This window comes from Hypanus sabinus, chromosome 1 (assembly GCF_030144855.1).
Source record: "Hypanus sabinus isolate sHypSab1 chromosome 1, sHypSab1.hap1, whole genome shotgun sequence".
Lineage (NCBI taxonomy): Eukaryota > Metazoa > Chordata > Chondrichthyes > Myliobatiformes > Dasyatidae > Hypanus > Hypanus sabinus.
The window spans coordinates 104,339,141-104,364,798 of record NC_082706.1 but is presented as its reverse complement, the minus strand read 5'-3'; the positions used below and the strand labels follow the sequence as shown (position 1 = coordinate 104,364,798).

Genomic DNA, 25,658 nt, shown 5'->3' with positions numbered 1-25,658 from the left:
GGCCGAGTAACACTCTTCGATGTTTAATAAGCCCCAAAGGATTAGATTTCCATCAATACTTACTGCAGAAAATGAGATCATGGTTCACATTTTACATTGCAATAAGTCAGATGATTGTTGAGCACTGTACTTTCTAAGTGCACTTTAAAGATTAGAAAACTGCATATACCAACATGAGTATATGCCAGCAACAAAGACAATCAGCCATCCAAAAAACACCAATTTACCTCAATTTCTATACAGACTTGAGCAAATTACATTATCAACATGCAATTTAGCTTTTTGTTTTCTTTTAGAATAAAAATTGACAAGGACAATGCAACAGAGGAAAATTAAACTGCCAGAATAATGCAATGAGGCCTAGTATGTAGGAAGGTACAAAATGCAAGCTCAATGCCGTCCACCATCAAGTCATTTGATTTGCACCATATCCACCACCCTGAACGTCAGTTTCTTCCACCACCCATCACTTCAGTATGTACTTTTTGTAAAATGCAGTTACAATTTATCCTGAAAAGTAACTCTCAAAAACACAATTTCTATCACGAGAGGAGGCAAGTGCTTAATGTGAATGGAATCAGAATCAGGTTTATGGTAACTGACAAATGTCATGAAATTTGTGGCAGCAGTACAGTGCAAAACATAATATACTTTAAGTAACAAAAAGATATATGTAAAGAAAAAAAAGTAGTGCAAAAAGAGAGCAAAAACATTGAGCTAGTATGTGCCTTCAGGCTCCTGTACATCCACCCTGAAGTTAGTATGAGAAGAGGGCATGTCCTGGGCGGTGGGGATCCTTATTGATGACGCTGACTTTCAGAGGCACTGCCTTTTGAAGATGTCCTTGATGCTGGGGAGGCTGGTGCCAATGATGGAGCTGGTTGAATTTACAACGTTTTGAAACTTTTCCTATACTGTGCAGTGGCCCCTCCATACCAGGCAGTGTTGCAACCAGTCAGAAACTCCATGGTACTTCAGTAGAAATTTGCTGAAGATGTAGGTGACATACCAATTCTCCAGAAACTTCTTTTGAAATATAGCTGCTGGTGTGCCTTCTTTGCAATATGTGGAAGCATTGCCATCCATATATTCCCACAATATTGGACACTATCATGACCCTGGAGTTATATCACCATTCCTTCCCTGTTGTGCTTCTAAAGTCTGGAACTCCTTCCACAACAATACTGGGGGGGGGAGGAGGACCTCAGAGTTTAAGGTGGCAGTTGACGACCACCTTCTCAAGGCCAATCAGAGTTTGCCTTGCCAAGTAATGTCCACATCCTGAAAAAAATGAAGAAAATGTGATTCTAGTCCAAGGATAGTAACCAATTGAAGCAGAGATGCACAATGGCTTTCAGAACCAGGCAGTCCTGAAGTTTCAGTGTCTTGGAATGGATGGTAAAAACTGACTGCATGGGGCATTTAAATCCATTCACTCAAACACTCCACCAATAAAATTTAGTTCAACAATATGTAGTGGATTTGTCCAGTGACACCATTGTAACTTATCAGAATCAGGTTTATTATCACCAGCATGTGACGTGAAATTTGTTAACTTAGCAGCAGCAGTTCAACGCAATACATAATCTAGAAGTGAAAGATATTATAATAATAATAATAAATAAATAGATAGGTAGATAGATAGATAGATAGATAGATAGATAGATAGATAGATAGATAGGATAAATGCAAGAAAACAAAAGATACAAGGCCAACAGATTCAAATGTGGCATTGTTGCTGGAATCTAGCAAGAGCAGCAACTCTGGAGAGTGGTATTGCAGAGGACCGATTCTGAACTCATGGGTGCAGAGAGTAATACAAAACACAGCAGCTAAAATTTCTCTCTTGGTCTACTTGTACATCTTGCCCAAAATGGGCAATGCAAGATGTCTAGCTTTCCCATAAAATATTCATACATTTTAATGAAATCTATGTGATTAAAACACCAGTCTTACAAAGAAATGTACACAATATATAAACATTAAAAGGGCATTGAAGGATGCAGACACTGTTATCATAAAACTGCTTGTGTACTTGCATTAATATTCTGCATGCCAATCCCAAATCATCCTAGTCTAATATTTTAATAATAAGAGACTTAAACCAAGTACTAAGCTAGTAAAAACAATGTGAGGTTAGTCAATAAACAGCCGAGGAACACTGCATTAGATGAAGTTGAAGGACAGAAGTGTAATGTTACAGGGGATCAGCACTATAACACAAGTGATGTAATGAGGACACATTATTTCTTGTAATATTACCCAAACAATTTAATACTTCAGTTGCTGCAGAACAGATTGACTAACACAGACAGTATTGTTTTCTAACCCCCTTCACCATATCTGATACATAATCTACATATAAAACTTGATTGTCACATATTGAGGCAATGTCATCAAGATTCAAAGCCACATCTTAAAATGAACTGAAAGTCTGAGCTGTGGATGTGGGATCATTAATATAGTCTACAAAGTGATCTGTCAGTTTCTTCCACCTGATAGCTAAATACTTGCATGTCTCTGAATCAGAACAATGCACTATCCTCAATTTTTTTCTTCATTTAGGTTGAATAACAAAATATAAATCAAAAGATGAACTAAGTGTTCTGCAGTTCAATTAGACAAACTTCTCTACACGACACTGATGCAAACAGCTGGCAATTCCAATTCTCTTGCTATTCTCCTGACGAATCTTGCACACTACTTAAACTTCAGCTTGCTCAAAACTCTTGTTATTATATTCCACTCATTCATGTGACCTCAAATGGCTCTTGATCTAACATCCACACTTTTCAATTCTTGTCCCCAAGATTAAAAACCTCAGTGATTCAGCCCTCCCCCTCTCCTCAAATTCTCAGATCATTGCACCTCTATAACTTGGGCTCATTACATGTTCCTTATTTCTTGAAAATTCCATTAACAGCTGTGCTATAATCAGCAGAGAATCCATCCTCTGCTTTCTCCTTTCCCACCTTCTTTCAAAATTTAAAGATAAAAATAAGATAACGATTAGCTTTATTTGTCACATGTACATAGAAACATGCAGTGAAATAATGTCACTAGTGACAACACAGATGTCGCCATGCTTCCAGCAGCAACATGATATGGCTAGAACTTACTAACCCTTAACTCTCATGCCTTTGGAATGTAGGAGGAAACCAGAGCACCAGAGGAAACCCATGCGGTCATGGTGAGAACATACAAATTCTTTACAAACAGTGGTAGGAGTTGAACCCCTACATCACAGTAATTCCCACTTTAATTCCTACTTCTATGACCAGTCTTTGCTCATATTTCCCATCTAGTGAAGTGTTTGATTGTGTGTGATTGCTCTGCACAACATGCAATGTTATTCTATATGTCTAGATTTGCAGAACTGCAGGTGGTTACAGTGATTTAAATTGTACAAGCTGAGTGAGGAAGTAGCAAATGGTATCCATCTGGGGTTTAACAAAAGGTGGACTGAGTGCAAGATCCTTGTTGTTAGATGGTAACGGAAGGGCACAGCCATTATGCCTTCTGTATCACTGTAAGTTTGCAAATTTCATTAAGTGCCACACAGAAAAAGAGTGTATATCAATGGCAAAAAACAGCAAGCTTTGATTTTCTCAATATTGGATGTTTAGTATGTGAGATATCTCAGTAAAGGCAGAAAGGGATCACAGTCTGGAAATTCACATGCAAAAGCAGAACCTATGCACTTGAATTTGAAAAGCAACACCCATGTGATTTTGGTCCCAAATTGAAACCAACAATTGCAGTTTCCCAACCCACCCCATTGATGAGTTACTCTCCAGCAGGAAGCTTGAAGATGGCATTAAGTACTGGAGAGGGCTACAGAAATGACTTGGTTTTACTTGCCCCTCCACCACCACCTCCCATGACAGGTGCAGTGGATCCATTTCTAAGGATCAAAGCTTCCATGCCATTTTAGATCCAATACATGATGGTGATAAATTCTGGTGGGCACTTAAGACCTGTAAAGAATCCTTCATAATTTGATTAATGGCAAAGGCTTCTGTGAGGACAAGGTCAGATATATGTAGTGATTGATCTAGTCTCTGCACTTATCTTGGACCTGTCGTACGGTGAAAATTCTGTGCGACCTTGCGAAGAGTCTTTAGCTCCTGAAAGTTCATCGAGGATAACCCCTGTAATGGCTTTCCTCATGGCAGACAGCAAACAAACTACTATTCACAAACTACCTTGTGAATAAAATAATCAAACTTTCATCCTTTCGTGTTTAGTGTGCCATTGTGATCATCTAGCATGTTCTTTTTTCAAAGTGGGAGATGAGAAAAGATCATGAATTTATGCTAGAAGCACTTCTGTGCCATGTTTTAGAATTTCAGCAAGGATTTGTCTGCTCCTGTCTGTTTTACAACTAATGCATGTCCTTTTCTACATCTTGCTGAGCTGGCACAGTAACAACTGAGATGGAGAGTGTGCCATGAGGTGAAGTCAAGGATACATGCACCATGTCTTGGTTGAGGAGATCTTAGTGCACGCTCCATCAAGCATACACTTGGCTCATAATGATTCTTTAGAAGCTTTTCTCCATTCCTGGCTCTCAACAGGTTGGGATATTTAGGCTATAGATGGAGACGACGACACTGGTGCTGTGGTTTTCAGTTAAATGAATCACCTCTTGGTGATTTATCTGCCTACGTGTTCTTGAAAAAATTCATTCAATATTCTTATATTTACAGAGAGTCAGAGAATATGAGCACAAGAGTTGATTTGTTTATTTTGATGTGTAAAGTCCATCTGTTCCCTAGTAATATCTACAGTTTTCCATTATAAAGATTTGAAAAAAATACCAAAAGTGTATCTACATCATCTCCCGAAGGTGTGAAATGAAGTTCTATGTAAATTTTATTATCAAGCATATATATCATCATATACAACCGAGATTCACTTTCTTGCGAGCAATCACAATAAATACAAGAAACACAATAGAAACAATGAAAGAGTACAACCAACAGAGCCGACGACAACCAATGTGCAAAAAAAAACCAAACTGTGCAAATACAAAAAGAGAAAAAAATAAATAAGCAACAAATGTCGAGAACCTGAGATGAAGAGTCCTTACAAATGACTGCAGTTCAGTGTTAACAGTTTGGTGATGGGACAAGTAGAGTGAAGTTATCCCCTCTGGTTAAAGGGCCTGATGATTGAGGGGTAATAGCTGTTCCTGAACCTGGGAGCGTGGATCCTAAGCCTCCTGGACCTTCTTCCTGATGGCAGCAACAAGGAGCCAGCATAGCCTGGATGGTGGAGGTGCTTCATGATGGAGGCTACTTTCCTATAAAAGCACTCTGTGTAGATGCGTTCAGTGGTGTGGAGGGCTTTACCCGTGATGTACTGGGCCATATCAACTACTTTTTGTAGGCTTTTCCATACAAGGGCATTGGTGTTTCTATAGCAGTCCATGATGCAGCCAGTCGATATACTCTCCACCACACATCTATAGCAGTTTGTCAAAGTCTTAGCTGACATGCCAAATCTTCACAAACTTCTAAGAAAGTAAAGGTACTGCCGTGCCTTCTTTATAATGGCACTTACATGCTGGACCCAGGACAAATTCTCTGAAATGATACCACCAAGGAAATCAGGCAGCTGGAATTAAAATTATTTCCTGTAGTACTTTTAAGTTGGAATCAGTGAGGCCAAAATATCCAGAAGAAAATAATTTGCTTTTGATGCATGATCACAAAATTGACAGAAATGAGAGCTGCATAGATAGTGCATTGGTAGAATATGCTGCTTCCCTGACCGTGGCAAGTGGGCTTGGGTATATCTTCACAAAGTTAACTTCTTAATTTCTTTGTTTGATTCTAAAGAAGACTCAAATGTACGGACTCTTCCTTTGTCAAACAGTTTAAAAACTACGTATCATAACAACATTCAGCCTTTCTGGACATATTTTAGTTTGTTATTCTTCTGTGTAGTTCACTCAGTGTTTAGTCTGTATAAGAAAAAATCTTGCAAATAGTTTTAACTAATAAAATTTCTATATTTGTGTTACTTTTTAAACTTACAAAAATTATTACAATGCCTAATAGTCGTGCAGTCAGATAAGATTGCATCACAGTTTTGTTAAAGGTACTATACACATACATTTCGATTATAAGCCATTTCACTTACAAAACATTCAGGCCCTATGTCAATTTTTTTTTGTCACAAATACCGCTCAAAACACTGAGAAAGGAGAATTTTCAAACTCATGATATGATCTTCGAGAGACATCCTTGAAACAGATCAAAAGCTAACTTAAGCCGGAGAAACAAACATCACTGATAAGCAACAGAAGGTGTATCAGGTGGTTAGGTTGAGACGCTTCAGGGCAATTCCATTAAGTCTTGAGTAGAAACGACAATTATACAGATTCTGACTAGCAGTAAGGTAAAAAATGCTGGGAAAAAAATAGGAGTCCTAGTGGACTAGAATGCTGAATGAGAGGTTTTCACATTTATAACTGTTCCTATTCCATGCTATTAGGAGCTGCCCAAAGCTTCACAAATATCGAGAATGTCAAAATACGACTAAAGTAATGAATTTGCCACTTGGAAGGTTTTCCTTCAGGTTTTACATTTCCTTTCACAACAGAGGATTCTTTTTCATTAGAAATGCAACTTGGATCCTCTTTTTTTAAAAAATGAAAACCAGAATCTTCCAATATGCTGATAAAGATGAGAGCAAACAATATTCATGACGCATCTTCACCTATTTTGAGATGCCAATGTGGCTTTGAAGTATAATTCTCAGCACGGCATCTTGGAAAAAAAATTAAATTCCAAACTATGCACTTTGTTCTTTGTTCCAAGCACTTCAGGCAGACATACACGAGGAGGAATGCAATGACAAATTTTTCATCAAGTCTTCAAGTTACATTTGCTGCATTTTAATCTCATTACATAGTGCAAGAATGTACATTATTTCCTTACTATTCAGCCTGCTGCAGAAACTAAACAGCATTCATTTCCTCAACTAATTCCAATTCTGTACAACATAAACGTGCACATTAAAATAACGAATGGGTAAGTTGTGGGCAAGCTATGTTGATGCCAGAAGCACAGTGAGCTGCCCACAATGCATCCTCAGACTGTGTTGATCATTAATATAAACAACACATTTAATTGTATGCTTCAATGGAAAGATGGTAAATAAAGCTAATCTTTAATCTATAGATATTCCAAGCTGGTTGATCAGGAACTCACCAGGATTGACATATACAAACATGAGAAAGTATCGATTAGGAAGGAGACCCTTCAGTCTCTAACTTTGCCTGAGGATGCTGTACGCTGCATCCTGTGAATACAGAAGCCGTCAAGTTGTTTGGAACAGTCAGGTGAAGTGGGCGTACACCACGCTTCAGTGAAACACGCACACAGAAGTATCTCAATTCTCTTGGATAGGCCAGCCCTGCTCTTATTGAATCAAATTTGTTCTCAATGGCCTGTACATTAGTTGATAATGTGCTGGGGAGCAGGGACTTGAACATGCACTGCTCCAGTCTCACCTGCAGCCCAGCTCTCTTACCATGCCTCTGAGGTACATGGCTGCGACTGATTGGTCCTGAGGGTCCTGAAATGGAGATACTTGGGACTGGGAAGTAAGTGACTGCTTAAAGACAAACCTGGAAGACCTGGAGTGCATTCATCTGGACTGAATCAGGAAAACCTGGAGGTGGATTCAGTGGTATATAGTAAATGATAAGACATTAGGAATATTGATAAATAAGGATCCTGGAATTTAATTTCATAATTCTGTGAAAAGTGGCCACACAGCCAGATAGGGTGGTGAAGATAGACAATATGGCATGATTGCCTTCAGAGGATGAGGCATAGCATACAAGAGTTGGGTTGTTACCTTGGAACTTTATAGTATGCTAGTTAGGTCACATTTGGAATTCTGTGTGCAGTTTTGATCCCCAAAAACAGCAAGGCATGGGTTTAAGGTGAGAGGAATTTGTTTTAAATGACATTTGAGGAAAAATTTTGTTTCCACAGTTTGGCTGATATTTGGAACACACTGTCAAGAAGCGGTGCTGGAATCACATCATCACATTTAAGAAGCACTTCAGCAGACACCACTTGGAGTACTGTACTCAGTTCTGGTTGCCTCACTACAGGAAGGATGTGGAAACCATAGAAAGGATGCAGAGGAGATTTACAAGGATGTTGCCTGGATTGGGGAACATGCCTTATGAGAATAGGTTGAGTGATCTTGGCCTTTTCTCCTTGGAGCGGTGGAGGATGAGAGGTGTATAAGATGATGAGAGGCATCGATCGTGTGGATTGTCAGAGGCTTTTCCCCAGGGCTGAAATGGCTAGCACAAGAGGGCATAGTTTTAAGGTGCTTGGAAGTAGGTACAGAGGAGATGTCAGGGGTAAGTTTTTTTTTTGCGCAGAGAGTGGTGAGTGTGTGGAATGGGCTGCAGGCGGCTGTGGTGGAGTTGGAAATAATAGGGTCTTTTTAAGAGACTTCTGGATTGGTACATGAAGCTCAGAAAAATAGAGGGCTATGCGTAAGCCTAGGTAGTTCTAGGGCAAGGACATGTTCAGCACAGCTTTGTGGGCCAAAGGGCCTGTATCATGCTGTAAGTTTTATATGCTTCTATAACACTTAAATAGCCAAGACAAGAAAGATAAAGACCAAATAGGATTAGTGAAAATGGGCAAAAATGTTGGCATGAATGTGGAAGGTTGAAGGGCCCATTTATATAGTATATGAATCTATGACTCTTGGAGCACTGAGCTTGAACAATGTTATTAATTACTTTGTACTATTCTGGTATTTTGTGCTCTTTACTATACTTACTATTGTATTTATTAGTACCATAGACACTATTGACACTATGAACACACAAGAATTTCATTGCACACATTGATATATTTGACAATAAAACCGGCTGAATATGATCTCACTTGTGGAGTGTCAATGGTCTAATGGTGCTAAGTTTGGATTTTTAAAGCCTGAAGAGTGCAGAGGATTGAAGGATGAAAGTAAAATGAGATGCTTCCTGATTTACGGTAGTGGGGAAAAAAAGGAGTTCCTTGTGAGAAATACCCAAATAGATATAAGCACTCACCTGCTGGATGACTTTTACTAAATCTTTTAGGACCTGCCTACGTTTTCGGACATCCTTATTGGTGATCACAGCTGTGGTCAGGTAACGAAGAATGTGTGGACACATAGTCTGAATGGCATTTAGATATCTAGAGAATGAAAAGACAAAGACAGTCAGTTTATGAAGCACTGCACTTCAAATACATAAATAACACATGGTGAGAAACAGATGTTTTTTGTCTGAAAATGGATGACAATGCCAACCACAACAATTCCACAAGCTATAACCCACGTTCCATTCATTATAATATTTGTACTTGCTCATCATCCACAAGAAAAAACTGTACCAAAACTTGGGTTTCAGAAAGAAACTTCAAAAACAACCTCCTGGAGTGGTTGTTTCAGCCTCTTCTGTTTTGAATGAGGGAGTGTACAGAAAATGGGAGCAACAACAGTCCATGACAAAACCAAAAAAAGTGCTCTAAAAACTTAAATGCACAATCATGTCAATAAACAGTGTTTAGCTCGACCGCAAAATAAATTTACTTCAAATAGCATGAGCATGCTAATTTCCATATCACAGCTGCATGAAATGGGTCCAATTTCTTGCTGAAACTTAAACTTCTCTGTCAGCAATCCAAGAATAATACTCTATCTATTACCTTTTATTTCTCTGCCATTAAGTATTTTGAGTATTTCTTTGACATTGAGTATTTTACAATCAGCAGCTTGGGAAGAAGCTGAGCCAATAAGCACCTATTATCAGAGATTTGTGACAAACTCATGCTTGACAGTGATATTCATAACTGTGCAATATTTAGCATTTTGGGTTTAGTACTGTGACTTACCAATCACTTCAATAAGTTTTGTTGGAACTGTTAAAATTCAACCTTGAGCTAAGAAATATGGTACCATGTAGTCAGGGTTAGCAGAAATAGTTAAGTACAACAGCTCCTATTTTATATAATGCCCATAAGGTTCTGATGACAAGGATATCCCAAACAGTTTAATTTCCTATCATTAAATGACAATTTCAAAACTGGAATTGTTACACCTGAAAATATGCACCCTATCTTTTCACCATTTTTCAACAATCCCAACACTCACCAATTTTTCTCATAGTTACTACAGTCTTTCCAAACTCAAATTTCAAGGCAGGTGGGTTATTTGAGAAGGTACCTTCCCTGTATCAGACATACAAGATGAAGGGCCTCAAATTAGCGTGGTATCTAATTCATACAATGTTTTTGAAATGTTCCTGCCTCACAATGCTCACACTGGATGTCCATCAAATGAATGTAATTACAACAAAAAAGACCTCAAAAGACCTCTGCCTACTGAAAGGTGAATTTTGAAATATACAGCATAAAAAGGGCTGAGGCCATACCAAGACTTAGCAGGTCTTTCCTAGTAGCTGTTTCCTTGGCCTGCCAAGATTCTCTTTTTAATCATTTATACAAATTCTTCATTGCAGACACGGGTCTGATCATCATTCCAAGTGTGGTTTTCCAGATCACAAGTCAAAAATTTTCAACTTATTTCTGGTTCTTCTAAGTATTATTTTAAACCCAGTTGCCAACCCTCCTACTGTTGAAAATGTTTACTCTAATCTGCAGTATTTCCAACACTATGTAAGTCAAGATATTTTTTATTGTCATTGTGACCATAACTGCTGGTACAGTACACAGTAAAAACAAGACAACGTTTTTCAGGACCATGGTGCTACATGAACAATACAAAAACTACACTGAACTAAGTAAACCAACACAAAAACTACACTACAGACATACCCAGGACTGCATAAAGTACACAGAACAGTGCAGGCATTACAATAAATAATAAACAAGACAATAGGCACAGCAGAGGGCAGTAGGTTGGTAGTCCGATGGCTTGGGAAAAATCTGTTACATAAATAAACAGCTGAATGGCAGCGTCTGGGATTCAGTCTGTTTCTGTACTCCCGCCGAGTATTTCATTGCCACAGATGTAGCAACGAATGGATGGGAGAGCTGGTCGGCTACGGCTTGCTTTTTTCCTGGCACAGACTCCTGCCTGCTCGCCTCGCTTCCGCTCCCTCACACATCGCTTACGACGTCCCCACCTCCGGCCACCGGCATCAGGCGACTCCGAGGACTGCAGGCCCGATTCCCTCAACAAGCCGAGGTCGCGCAATCTAACCAGATTTTCATGAAGGTTTGTTTTTGGGCGATCTTTGTATTCTAGCAGTATCCAGCGATGATAGATAGTTGCCCTGTTATCCATTGCCATAAACACTAATTGTGCTTTAAAATTAAATTTAAAAACTAAATTAAAGTAGCATCAGATCCAAAAGGCTGCTGCTGCCGTGTGCCACGCCGTCTATAGCCTATAAGTTTCAGATTTCCAGAATCTGCTAGATTGGCCTTTGTGAACATTTACTTTCAGGAGTTCAGTAATGCAGTATATTCAGGTAATGTAATAATAAATTCAAAATTGCTCCAGGAGCATGCAATATCCTACATCAGGTTTAACTAATACTGTCAAAGGAGCTGCTAATTTGCTTCTTCCTCACCGATTATCCAAATTAGTTCGTCTCTGGGTCTTGTGTTTCCTCTACTGTCCATCAACATAATTAAAACTATCTTCCTGCTAAGATCCAGAGGAGCCATTAACTCCAGCTCATTTGGTCGGCCAGAACACAACACACAGCTGGTTCAAAAAAAACCTAAGAAAGAAGCTACCCCATTCACTTGTTAAAATATATTTATTCATTAATGTGACTTTACTGCTCAAACTAAATTGTCCTTAACTCCTGCTATCTCAGAAGTCAAGGGTTCAACTATATGATGCTAGAACTTTTTGTACATACAGTATGCAAAACCTCAACCATTCACAGGAGTTGATGGATAGGACAACGTGACCCCTTCCCCAGTAGCATCCAACACTGAAGAGTGAATTTACAAACTTTAAACAGAAATATTTCAATACACCTCTCTAAAGAATTTTCTATAACCTACTGCGGTGATACTACAACCAATTTCCATAACAAGCTCCCACAAAATGTGAAAACACACTCACTCACTCACAGAAAATGCTAGAGAACCACAGCAGGTCAGGCACCATCTACAGAGGAGAATGAACATTCAACATTACAGGTCGAGACCTTTCATCAGGACTGGAAAGGAAGAGCAAAGCCAGAATAACCTCCAGTAATTTCTCCCTCCCTTCCCCTTTCTCTCTTCCACCATTCCCCATTCTGGCTTCCCTCATACCCTTTCCATTCACCTGTCCCCTCAGATTTCCCTCCTCCTCTTTCTCCTATGATCTACTCTACTCTATCAGATTCCTTCTTCATCAGCCCTTTACCTTTTCCACCTATCACCTCCTAGCTTCTCACTTCACCACCCACCCTCCCCCACACCAACCTTCTTACCATCTCAACTGGATTCGCATGTCATCTGCCAGCTTATATTGATTCCCCACTGGCCACATTCTTAATCTGACATCTTGCACCTTTCTTTGCAGTCCTGATGAATGGCTTCAGCCCGAAATGTTGACTGTATATTCTGTATTTGTTAATGTGGAGCAGAAAGCGAGTTTGTAAATCTGGCAGGAGAAAAGGATACTGGGAATGGTGAGAATGAGGCACTGCAGGAGGGGTGTAGGACAGGTTGGGGTGGGGAATGTCACAGTTTTTTTTATGTGACAGCAATACAGGGCAATACATAAGATTACTACAGTATTGTGCAAAAGTCTTAAGCAGCTGGCAGGGGTGGGTGTGTGTGTGTGAATACAGGATTGAAGGTGTTATACTTGAATGCACTCAATCTACAGAATTAGGTAGATAGTCTTGAAGCACAGTAATTGGTAGGTATGAGGATATGAGAATCTCTAAGTCGTGGCTGAAAGAAGATTATAGTTGGGAGTTCAACATTAAAGGAAGGATACACACTGTATCAAAAGACTTGGTAGCTAGGCAGAGGGGTTCGGTGGCTCTGCGGGCAAAAAAATTAAATCAAATCCTCAGGAAAGGGAGACATAGGATCTGAAGATGTAGAATCCTTGTGGGTAAAGTTATGAAACCACAAGAAGGGTGGAAAGACCCTGATGAGAGTTATATACAGGCCAGGATGTGAGCTACAAATCATAAATCGGAGGTTTTTTAAAAAAACATTCAAAAAGGGCAACATTGCAATAATCATGGGGGATTTCAATATGCAGGTAGACTGGGAAAATCAGGCTGGTGCTGGATCCCAAGAGAAGGAATTTGTAAATGGCTATGAGATGGCTTTTTAGAGCAACTTGTGGTTGAATGCACTGAGTGTTATGTAATGATACAGATTTGCTTAGGGAGCTTTAGTAAAGAGAACCCATAGCAAGTAGTGACCATAATATGATAGAATTCACCCTACAGTTTGAGAAGGAGAAGCTAAAATTGGAGGCATCAGTATTACAATGGAGGAAAGAGAACTACAGAGGCATGAGGGAGGAGCTAGCCAAAGGTGATTAGGAGACACTACTAGCAGGGGTGACTGGAGAACAGCACTGGCTAGTGTTTCTGAGGAAAATTTGGAAGGCACAGTTAAGATATATCCTAAGGATAAAGAAGTATTCTAAAGGGAGAATAGGGCAATGATGGCTGATAACAGAAGTTAAAGACAGCATAAAAGCTAAAAAGAGGGCAAATAGAGCAAAAATTAGTGGTAAGGAAGAGGATTGGGAAGCTTTAAAATCCAACAGAAGATAATCAAAAAGCCACAGAGAGAAAAAAATGAAATGTGAACATAAGCTAGCCAATATTATAAAAGCAGATACATAAGGAAAGTTTTTTCCAGATACTTAAGAGTAAAAGAGAGACAAGAGTAGATATTGGACTGCTGGAAAGTGATGCTGGGGAGACAGTAATGGTCAAAGAACTAGCAAATGTACTGAATAAACAGTTTGTGTCATCCTTCACTGTGGAAGACACAAGCAGGGTGCCAGAAATGCAAGAGTGTAAGAAGGCAGAAGAAACTGTCATTGTTATTAATAAAAGTGCGTAAGACCATAAGATAAAGGATAAGTAGACCATTCGGCCTATCGAGTCTGCTCCACCATTCAATCATGGGCTGATCCCATTCTTCTAGTCATCCCCTCTCCCTTGCCTTCTCCCCATACCCTTTGATGCACTGGCTATCAAGAACCTATCTATCTCTGCCTTAAATATACCCAATGACTTGGCCTCCACAGCCGCTCAGGGCAACAAATTCCAAAGATTTACCACCCTCTAACTAAAGTAATTTCTCTTCATTTCTGTTCTAAATGAACATCCTTCAATCCTGAAGTCCTAGACTTCCCTACCATGGGAAATAACTTTGCCATATCTAATCTGTTCAGGCCTTTTAACATTTGGAATGTTTCTATGAGATCCCCCCTCATCCTCCTGAGCTCCAAGGAATACAGCCCAAGAGCTTCCAGACATTCCTCATATGGTAACCCTTTCATTCCTGGAATCAATCTCGTGAATCTTCTCTGAACCCTCTCCAATGTCAGTACTTCCTTTTCTAAAATAAGGAGCCCTAAACTGCACACAATACTCCAAGTGTGGTCTCACGAGTGCCTTATAGTCTTCGCATCACATCCCTGCTCTTATATTTCTACACCTCTAGAAATGAATGCCAACATTGCATTCACCTTCCTCACCTCACCTGACATCTATTTTTAGTGTCACACCATACATGGAATTTAGCACAAGAACAAGTCTTTCATTCCACAATGATGTTCTGAACTAAGTAAACTAGTAATTAAAAGTCTATTAAACTAGTCTCTGATGCCTACACATCCATATCCCTCCATTCTCTGCACATTCATATGTCTATCTAAAAGCCTCTTAAAATACCCGAGACTGCTTTCCAGACAACCACCGTGTAAAAAAACTTGCCTGGCACATCTCCTTTGAACTTGCCTCCTTTCACCTTAAATGAATACCCTTCTACTATTAGACATTTTCACCCTGAAGAAAAGATACTAGTTGTCTTACTCCATCATAACCGTATCAACTCCATCACTCCAGAGAAAACAACCCAAGTTTGCAAATAGCCTCTTCTGCACCCTCTCCACATACTTCCTATGATAAGGCGGCCAAAAATTAATGGGATACTCCAAGCCAGATATGGCCTAACCAGAATTTTATAAAAATACAACACAACTTCCTGACTCTTGACTAAAAAAGGGTAAGCATGCCATATGCCTTATTTACCACCGTCAACTCGTGTAGCTCTTTTAGTGAGCCACGGAATTGGACCCCAAGATGCCACTGTAAATCTACATGGTTAAGGGTCCTGACATTAACTGTGTACCATCCCCTTAAATTTGATCTCCCAAAGTGCAATGCCTCACACTTGGCCAGATTAAGCTCCATCTGCCATTTCTCCACCTATGTCTGCAACTGATCTGTATCGCAATGTATCCTTTGGAAATCAGCTATACTAACCGCAATGTCATCAATCTTGTGTATTGCCTGAAAATTTACTAACTCAACGATCCTGGTTCTTATTCTATATATATAAATAGAAATTTGTGTATAAAATCTTAAAGCATTCAAATGAAAAGTTTGCAAACATGAGGAAATCTGCAAATACTGGAACTTCAAGCAATACATACAAAATGCTGATGGAACACAGTAGGCCAGGCAGCATCTATAGGGAGAAGCACTGTCAACGTCTCGGCCCAAAACTTCGACAGTGCTTCTCCCTATAGATGCTGCCTGGTCTGCTGCATTCCACCAGCAAATGAAAAGTTTGCATGTGTTTGAGCTGGGTCTTTAGCCAAGTATATGACATGGTATCATGCAGTACAGTAATTTATCATAAATTCAGTAACTGTCAACCATAGACAATACACCACCACAAAGTACCTAAGCAGCTACTTTCAATCACCATTTTCTATGTCTAATCTTGGATATTATTTCACTTCAAATAATTATCCAGGGTCTCAATATCCAACCTCAAAAACACCCTTATGATAAGAGGCAGAAGTTGAATTAGGTGATGATATAACCATAGCAGAGACTTTAAAAATCTAAGATGCAATTTCAGTAACGAATATAATTGCATTACATAATCCTACCTTACAACAGGCTTACAAGGAAAACCATGCATTTTTTCTTAATCTCACTTTTAGTTTCAACACACAAACCATACTATTTATCTAATTTATTCACAGAAACTCATTAAATAGATGTCAGCAGAAACTGGGATTGTTGTTCTTGTTACAATGTGGATTTCACAGATGTCCAATTCCCAAAGGAAATCCTCTCCAACTATCTCCATGTTTGCAGCAGAAAATAAAAACTACAGATGCTGGAAATCTGAAATAAAAACAAAAAATGCAGCAAACACATTTCAGTTCAGGCAACATCTGTGGGAAAATAAACAGATTTAACACAAAAGATTCTGCAGAAGCTGGAAATCCAGAGTAACAGAAACAAAATGCTGGAGCAACTCAACAGGTCAGCAGCATCTATGGAATAGTCAATGCTTTGGGCTGAAGCCCTCATCAGAACTGGTAAGGAAGGGGGAAGAAGCCAGAATAAGAAGCTAGGGGAGGGAAAGGAGTACAAGTTTGAGGGTGACAGGTGAAGCCAGGTGAGGGAAAATAGGGTGGGTGGGGGAAGAGAGGATGAAATCAGAAGCTGGGAGGGATTAGATGGAAAAAAGTAAGGCTGAATAAAGAGGAATCTGATAGGAGAGGAGAGTGGAGTATGGGTGAAAGGGAAGGAGGAAGGACACCAGGGGAGGTGATAAGCAAGTGTAGAGAACAGGTGAGAGGGGAGTCAGAGTGGGTAATGGAAGAAGACGGAAGGGGGGGTAGAAATTACCTGAAGTTAATGTTCATGCCATCAAGATGGAAGCTACCTAGGCAGAAAATGTGTTGATTGATAGGACGAGCCCCTGGATGTTAGTCCAATTAATTTAGCCCCCATGCCAGCCAAGCCCTCTAGTGCCTTACAGATTTAACATTTTCAAACTGAAACCCTTCAACAGAACTAAGAACTTTTGACCAGAAACATTAACCACAGATGCAGCATAATCTGATGAGTGTATCCAACATCTTCTGGCTTTATTCTATCTTTCCAATGCTCTCTTATATATTCATAAGAGTTACACAATAAGAAAACAGGCCTTTTGGCTCAACTTTCCCATTCCAAGTAAGATGCCCATCTACACTAACCCAATTTACCTGCTCTACAACAGCCTTCTAAACCTTTTCTATTTGCATGTCTATCCAAATGATTGTTTTGGAATAGTGTAACTGTACCCATCTCTATCATCTCCTCTGGCATATACCAAGCATGTTCTCTGAGGAAAAACTTACTCTTTCTCCCTTAAAATCGTTCCTCCCTCACCTTAAACATATGCCCTTGGCTTTTTGACTCCTCTATACTGGGAAAATGACTGGCAATTTTCCCTACCTATGTCTATCAAAATTTTATTAACCTCTGTAAGGTCACCTCTCAGTCTCCCTTGCTTCTGGGTTACGATGTACCAGCCTATCCAATTTGCCCTTATAATTTAAACCCTCCAATGCAAGCAACATCTGTGTGAACCTTTACTGCAACTTCTAGGTTAATCAGGTCCTTCCTATAGTGTGGCAACCAGAATTGCAAACAATACTCCCAATTACAGCCAGGCAATGCTTCGCACAACTGTAACATGAGGTTCCAATACAGCAGACACAGCCCTTTTGTATACCCACAAGCAATTTTCAGAAGACACTGGATAATGATTGGGATGGCTTGCTCAGCTACCTAGTAAAAAAGTTATAGAAATAAAATAAGCTGCAAATGATACACTTCAGATGATGGTATAATAAAAACACACAAGTTGAGACTACTTCCATGGTTCAATATTTTGGGTTGTGACAGACATTAAGATATAACCAGAACAAGATGTTATAGTTGACAATGAGAATTCAGACAGCTATAATTTAAAATGAATTGCAATTGCCTACTAGAATGTACAACAGTGTTGTAATTAAGTACACTGTATATTCCAAGAGGTATAACTCCAATAGTTTTAAATATGTAAACGTGCAGGGTTGAATAAATGCACAACATACCAGAATATAGTTCCTGCCCACCACGTCACACTTGGACATCCATAATCCCTGGCAAATCTCCAGCATTTTAAACTAACTATTTAAAAGAATTACATTTTCAAAAATCCTCTATCACTTATTTCATTTTCTCAGTGACTTACAATACCTCACATAAATAGTCAATATTTAAAACTGTGATTTGTGAGATTCGGCAATGACAAGTTTTCAGACTATTAATATGAATTCATCCTCAAAAGTTTTTCATTCAGGATCCAGAATTCTCGACCTGAGATTTGAATTAATGCTAATGTTATATATCAAATGCTGAAATTTGCAATTTTCTGTGCATCATGCTATTTATGAGAACCCTAAGTTTCATTCTTTGACTGGCCCAACTTTAAATCAAGATAGTCCAAGAGTTTTTATTTGCTGCTAAAACAATTGAAGAGGGATTGAAGATTTGCATTCTCTCTGTGATATTTATCTAGAGCAGGTCAGTTCTCCTCAGGTCACCTTTGCCTAAATATATTCTGAATTATATGGGTGTTTTTCTAAATCACTTCCAGACTAGCTAAAGGCAGAATGTTTAATGCACAACTAAACTATTCCTAACAGCTCTATTTTACTTCACAACCAGGAAGGGGGTGTGGTTTTAATCACTCTGCAATATCCCAAATGTAGGTGCCCACTTTGGAAATTAGGGAAGTGACCAACTCTAATTAAGGTTGAGGTCAGATGGGATCAGGCATTTTTTAAATTGTGCAGCAGTTGGCTAATAACCAGCTGTGCAGGCTTTGTTTTTTGAATACACTGTTTTAACACTCAGAATGTGTTGCCAGGAACAAGAGCACTAACGGAATCAGCACTCACTGGGTCATCACAGCATGTTGCACACTGAAATGCAATACTGACAGAGCTGGCACTGCAGGGAATCTGGCTTGTTCCCTGCCTTTCCACTGCTGCAGGCTGACATGCCTGGTATCTTGTTGCCGGGAGCTCAGTATGAACCATTACCTTTCCCACTGCTGTGTATTGGAACGTTGGGAACATCATGGTTCAATGTGGAGGAGCTGCCAGCGATAGCTGATGTTGGGCCAGTAGGGTAAGTAGTGTGGCAGCTCAGCGTTGAGGATGGGCTACTCCTGGGGAGTGTTGGATAGGTCAATTACTCTCTCCTCCTCTCGATTTGGCAATTCAGCTCTGTCCAGACAGGGGTCTTCTTTCTGGTAAAAAGCTCGACTGACAAAGGGACACAGAAATTTCTGTCACAACCAGCAGTTAGTGATCAGACAGACCATAAAATATGAGTGGTCTGCCAACAGAGCAGCCGTTCTACGCAGATGCACTAGCTGAGTCTGAAGGCTTGCATCAAGATCCCAATACAGCAGCAAGCAGATTCAATTTATAACATGTACATTGAAGCATAAAGTGAAATGCCTCACTTGTGTTAACAACCAACACTCCCAAGGATGGGGCACCAAATACTCCAGATCCTAAAAACACAGTGGTTGGTAAATTATTTGACATACATAAATTTCTCCTAACATTGGTGGTTAGTAGGAGATACAGGTTGGAGTTGATTGGCATGTGAGAGTGAGTACAGTACAGGCCATCTAGCCCACTATGTGCCAACTTTTTAACCTACTTGAAGACCCTCTCCCACAGAGCCCTTATCCATGTATCCATTTATGAATTTCTTAGATGTCCCTGATATACCTGCCTCTGCTACCACCCAGCAGTGTTACAAATACCTACCACTCTGCGTAAACAAGCCTACCTCCCTTCAATCACCTTAAAAGTATGCCTCCCCATATTAGCCTTTGCTACTCCGGGAAAAATATATCTCTTAACATTTTGTACACCTCTAGCATGTCGCCCCCCCCCCCCCCAACCTTCTTCACTACAAAGAAAAAAGCCCTAGATCACTCAACCTATCCTAATAATAGATCACTCCAATCCAGACAGCATCCTGGTTAAATCTCCTTTGTATCCTTTCTAAGCGTCCATATCCTTCTTATATTCAGGGGGACCAGAAAAGAACACAGTACTCCAAGTGGATGAGTAAGGATACCAATACAAGAACGAATCAACTTAGAAAGTTCCAACTGAATCAGCTACAATTATAATTTAATGCAGTTTCTTCCAAATAAAAATCCCCTCTCCGGTTCTTTTGTCACTTGCATTAAAACCACATCTTCATCTACTGAACATTCTTTCAATCAAATTGGCTTCTTGATTGAATTATATTATATCACTCCTCCGAAAAAGGATTGTTGACTGAAATGCATCAGCATTTCTCACACCTCTTTGGTCAATTCCAAATGTTTCCCTAAGAGTCCTGGATACCTTAGAAGATGAGCTTAACAGGTATCCAAGATATATTTTTTTAAGGAAACAAACTACTTTCATACAAAAAAAAGACTGAACATTACATTCCTATATTAACGTTAGTAACTTTGGACCTTGCAACACAATCAACACAACATACTGAGTTCCCCAACCACAAAATCATTTTGGGTTCAATTAACTCCGGGTTTAAAGCACTATACACAGTAACTGATTGAATGCCACAGGCTAAGTAGGCAACAAATAAAAAAAAATAAAATGTAACTCCTGCAAACAAAAAGCTGAAATAAGCAAGCATGTCTCTTTACCAAAATCAATATTCATGGAAAAGGGAGCAATTAAGAATCTGTGACATACACTCAAGGGCAAATTAGAACAGCATACAATGGTCAAGACATCTTGTAATTTTAAACAGAATTAATCCACACCATGCACTGCAATAGGCTTGTGGCACTCATGTGGTCCATATTAGAAACTTCCTGTATGTCCTTGATAGAATGCAGACCAAAAACTAATGAGGGCACTTGGTCAGATACATTAGTGGTGTGCAATTTCATGTGGATGGATAATTAATCTAAAACTACACCACACAAGTTCTAAATCCCAATAATTTCATGATCTGGACTCCTGCCTGTTTAGAAGTTAGTAGACATTTTGCATACTACAAGTTATTCATTTTCATCTTGTGTTTAAAATGAAGTCTTCTTACATTTCAAATAGGAAGCTGGTTTATGTATTAATACATTTATAGCCCCTCATGTTTCAAATGAAACACATCTACTGCATCTGCTAGCAGGAAAAGTTCCATAACACACATTAGTACAGCTGGTCTCGTTGAAAAGTCTACATGTTTTGTGGTCATAGTTATTTAATCTTTAAATATATCAATGTTTACAGCTAATTTTATCTCTTAAGGCACATAAAATTCATGATGTACAAATGTCTAACCCTATTAAACCCGTTACATCCTCTTCACTGTCGCAGTTATTTAGCTTTCTATATACTTGGATACATTAATTTGGGTCCGCTCTTTCAAATAATTAACAGCCAGAGAATGTTAACCACTGGGCCTTCAGCCTCAATCTCCACAGCATCTACTAGACACAGCCTCGCGACTCAAAAAAAGCTGTTTTATTTTAATTAGTGAACTCTCATGTGGTATTTTAATCAAGGCCTTCTGAAAGTCCAACTAAATCACATCAACCAGTTTCATCTTATTTATTCTGCTAATTACCACCAAAGAACACTAACTAATTTGAAAATTTTTCTTTCATAAGTCCTCTCTTATTAATAGACTACAGCATATTTATTAATTCATTAATTGTCAATTTGATCCGACAAATGTCAACATTATCACACTCAAAGTTAACTAATCTTATGCAACAATTTAATCCTCATAATAGACAATATTAAGTTTTCATTGAGAAAGTATTTCAACCACTGTCAGGAATTTGTAGTTTATCAAAACCACTCAGGTATTACCCCTGTACTACCTACTCCATGATTTTATATTAATCACATTTTATAAAACATCAGCAATAACACATTTACAGGAATAAATATTTATGCTTTCAAATTCCCCAAAACGACACCAAGGCAGTAAAAACTTACTGAGAGTGAATGCATAAGATGCATTGCTATTACTTTGGACTAATAACAGGCCCTTTATCCCTTGGAAGTATATTTCTTCCCGAGCTTAATAAAGAAATAAATTGAAGATAATTTTAAACTACAATCTAAAATACAAATATTGACTTTTATTTTTAGAATTTACATGTCACAACAGCCAAGCACAAGTTGTCAATGCACATGCAACTACCAAGTCCACTTTAGTGAAATGTGAATCAGATCTAGTTGTATGGACAAGAACAATAATAAATTCACTGTTCTGAGGTTCTCACCGGGTCACCTCTGCTCTAGCTCTACATTTCCTTTTATTGCTTGGGACAAATCAGTCTGCTGCTGACTTTTTTTTCCTTCCTAACTATTCATGGTTTAAGAGTCGCTGTAGATTTTTACAGCATACTATGTGTACTTGGTTATGAATGCCAAATTCTTTATACAGAATGATACATCTTTTACAAATCATCTGTTAGATTCACGTATCAAACTCAGCCGCTTATTTTTTTTAAATCACACAACTGAAAACCAAACAACCTTGTAGTGTTGAGAACTACATGCAAGATTTGACTTTAAATCATTATCGTACAATATTAGTGTTCAGAGAATATTTTGCAAAGTCCTTCCATTAAGAATTGACCCATTATGAAAAGAACAAATTAGGCAAGTAGAGCAAACAACAAACATAGTCTTTGACATTGAAATCTTTCTATTTTATTAAGGTATGGTGCCTGGAACCACACACAGGACTAATTGGACTTTATAGTTTTCCATTTTAATTTTTATCCAATATTCTGAATAAAAGGTCAGCATTTCTTGACTCGACTAACCTATATGGAACAAATGAAATGCTCGACATGTGCTGTACTTACTGCGGTTGATAGAGGAAAAGGTCAATGATGTTGTCTCTGCCTTTGGGGTGGTTGAAGAATACGAACAGTGACCAGTGGATTAACCATGTCCTTTGCTGAAGAGACTGAAGAGGAGAACTGACAGTCTGAGAAGGAAAAACAAGTATTTTTAATCTACAGGTTGAAGCTGATGGGAAACCAACCTTCTTCAAAGTGCAACTCATACCAAATACACCAAAAGAAGAGTAACCCTGAAACTTGAAAAATTATCACTTTAATGTACATGCACTAAGTTCAACCTTTATGAGAAGAATGAACGCTCACATTGTTATCAATGGTCTCTTTGAGTCGTGTTAGATCCTCCATTGCAGCTTCCCAATTCTGCATCAGTATCTCTGATGCTAGTTTGCCCCAGAGGGAACTTAAAGCATTCCGGTCTGTTGAAGGAACCTGTAGAAACAGGAAAAAAAGTATTATTCTCTTTGGATATTTCAATCCAAAAAACTTGCACTTCTCTGCAAACAGTCAAAAACAGTGGATTATATGTGACGGTTATTAAAAGCCAGCATCAGCGACTTCTGAATCATCTCTATTTCAAGGCAGAACTGCATACAAATGAGAAGTATGGCTTAAGGTTTGCACAATAACACCTGTTAATACACAGTTAAGATAGCCTTGCCAGAATCGGTTTTTATAGTATATTTAATATTTCAGTAATATGAGAAATAATGTAAATACATTGCTTGATTAAGCATTCTGTTTGTTTACATAATTCCATAAGACCAGAAGAAATAGGAGCTGAATTAAGCCATTCAACCCATCAAGTCTGCTCCACCATTCCATCATGGCTGATCATGGATCCCACTCAACCCCATACACCTGCGTTTTTACTATATCCTTTGATGCCCTGACCAATCAGGAAATTATCAACTTCCGCCTTAAATATACACAGGGACTTGGCCGCCACCACAGCGTGTGGTAGAGCATTCCACAGATTCACTACTCTCTAGCTAAAAAAATTTCCTCCCTGCTCCTGTTCTAAAAGGTCAACCCTCAATTTTGAGGCTGCACACTCTAGTTCTGGATAAACCCACCACTGGAAACATCCTCTCTACATCCACCTTATTTAGTCCTTTCAACATCCAAGATGGCGGCGCAACGCAGCTTGCAGCGGCCACTCCGGAGCTGATTATCTGTTATTTGTGAAGCAGGGTGCCCTGTGCAATCATAATCGGCTGAAAACAGACGTGGGAGCACGGAGGAACATCTGGAAATCTCCAGGAAGACCTTCTTCATTGCTGCTGCTGCTGTGAGGTCCGGGTCTCTGCTGGGAAGAACAGGCCCTCAGTATTTGGGGTTGCGTTGCCGATGGCCATTGGCGGGGCCGTCTTAATACGCTCGGCAGAGGATGGTGCTTGGAGAAGCTCTGCTGGAGGGGATGGTCGGAGGCTCGGAGGTTCAACGGACTCGGAGTCCGCTGCAGTCAGGTCGCTTTCGGTGTGTGTCGCGGCTGCGAGGCTGGGTCGACGGAGCTTTCATTGTGTGCTGCGTCTGTGAGGCTGGGTTCAACGGAGCTTTCACTGTGTGCTGCGTCTGCGAGGCTGAGTTGGGCGGCGCCGTGGAAGTCCACAGCGGGGGTATTCCCTTCTGCCGCCAGCATGGGATGATGAGTCAAATCGGGACCCCGAGGACTTGTGGAATCTGTGTGGTGGTTTCTTTCAAACTTATAGTCTTTTAGCTTCTTTGGACTATTTTTACTGTGCCCATGGTCTGTTTTTTATCAATTATGCTATTGCTTGCACTGTTGTAACTATGTGGTTTTGTGCAGGTCTTGTAGCTTTAGTTTTTGGTCTTGTTTTGTCTGGTGAATTTGAAGCTCCATTCCAGGGAACGTGCTAAGACGGTAGCACGATATTAATACGCAGCAGCCTCTCTGGACTCTGGATTGGGGATTGCCAAACGTTATGTGGATTTTCTGGTGCAGTCTGTTTTGTCATATGCTTTTGTGATATCATTCTGGAGGAATGTTGTCTCATTTTTTAAACTGCATTGCATTTGTGGTTTCTAAATGACAGTAAACTGAACCTGAATCTGATCTGGCAGGTTTCCATTGAGATCTCCCCACATTCTTCTAAATTCCAGTGAGTACAGGCCTAAAGCTGCCAAACACTCCTCATACGTTAATCACTTTATTCCCAGAATCATCCTCGTGAACCTCCTTTGGATTCTCTCCAATGACAACACATCCTTTGAGATAAGGGGTCCAAAACTGTTGACAATACACCCAGTGTGGCCTGACAAGTGTCTTATAAAGTCTCAACATCATCTCCTTGCCTTTATATTCTATTCCCCTTGAAATAAATACCAACAAAACATTTGCCTTCTTTACCACAGACTTAACTAGTAAATTAACCTTCTGGGAGTCTTGCACAATGACTCTCAAGTCCCTCTGCACCTCTGATATTTGAACCTCCCCATTTATATAATAGTCCACCCTATTGTTCCTTTTACCAAAATGCATTGTCATACATTTCCCAGCACTATTCTCTCTACCACTTTTTTGCCCATTCTTCCAATCTAAGTTCTGCAGCAATCTTATTGCTTCCTCAGCACAACCTACCTCTCCACCTATCTTCGTAACATCCTCAAACTTTGCCACAAAGCCAACAATTCTATTATTCAAATCACTGACAAACAATGCGAAAAGTAGTG

At 39.4% G+C, this 25,658-nt stretch overlaps 1 protein-coding gene across 1 annotated transcript in view; it reads right to left on the bottom strand.

Moving 5' to 3' along the window:
• LOC132396041 (eukaryotic translation initiation factor 3 subunit E-A) overlaps positions 1 to 25,658 on the bottom strand; it is a 165,102-nt gene that overhangs the window by 84,713 nt on the left and 54,731 nt on the right. The window contains exons 6-8 of the mRNA XM_059973374.1: positions 23,271 to 23,396; positions 22,968 to 23,092; positions 9,095 to 9,221 (exon numbers count right to left, since the gene is read on the bottom strand). Coding sequence (XP_059829357.1) covers positions 9,095 to 9,221; positions 22,968 to 23,092; positions 23,271 to 23,396 — 378 coding nt within the window. The remainder of the gene's footprint in view (positions 1 to 9,094; positions 9,222 to 22,967; positions 23,093 to 23,270; positions 23,397 to 25,658) is intronic.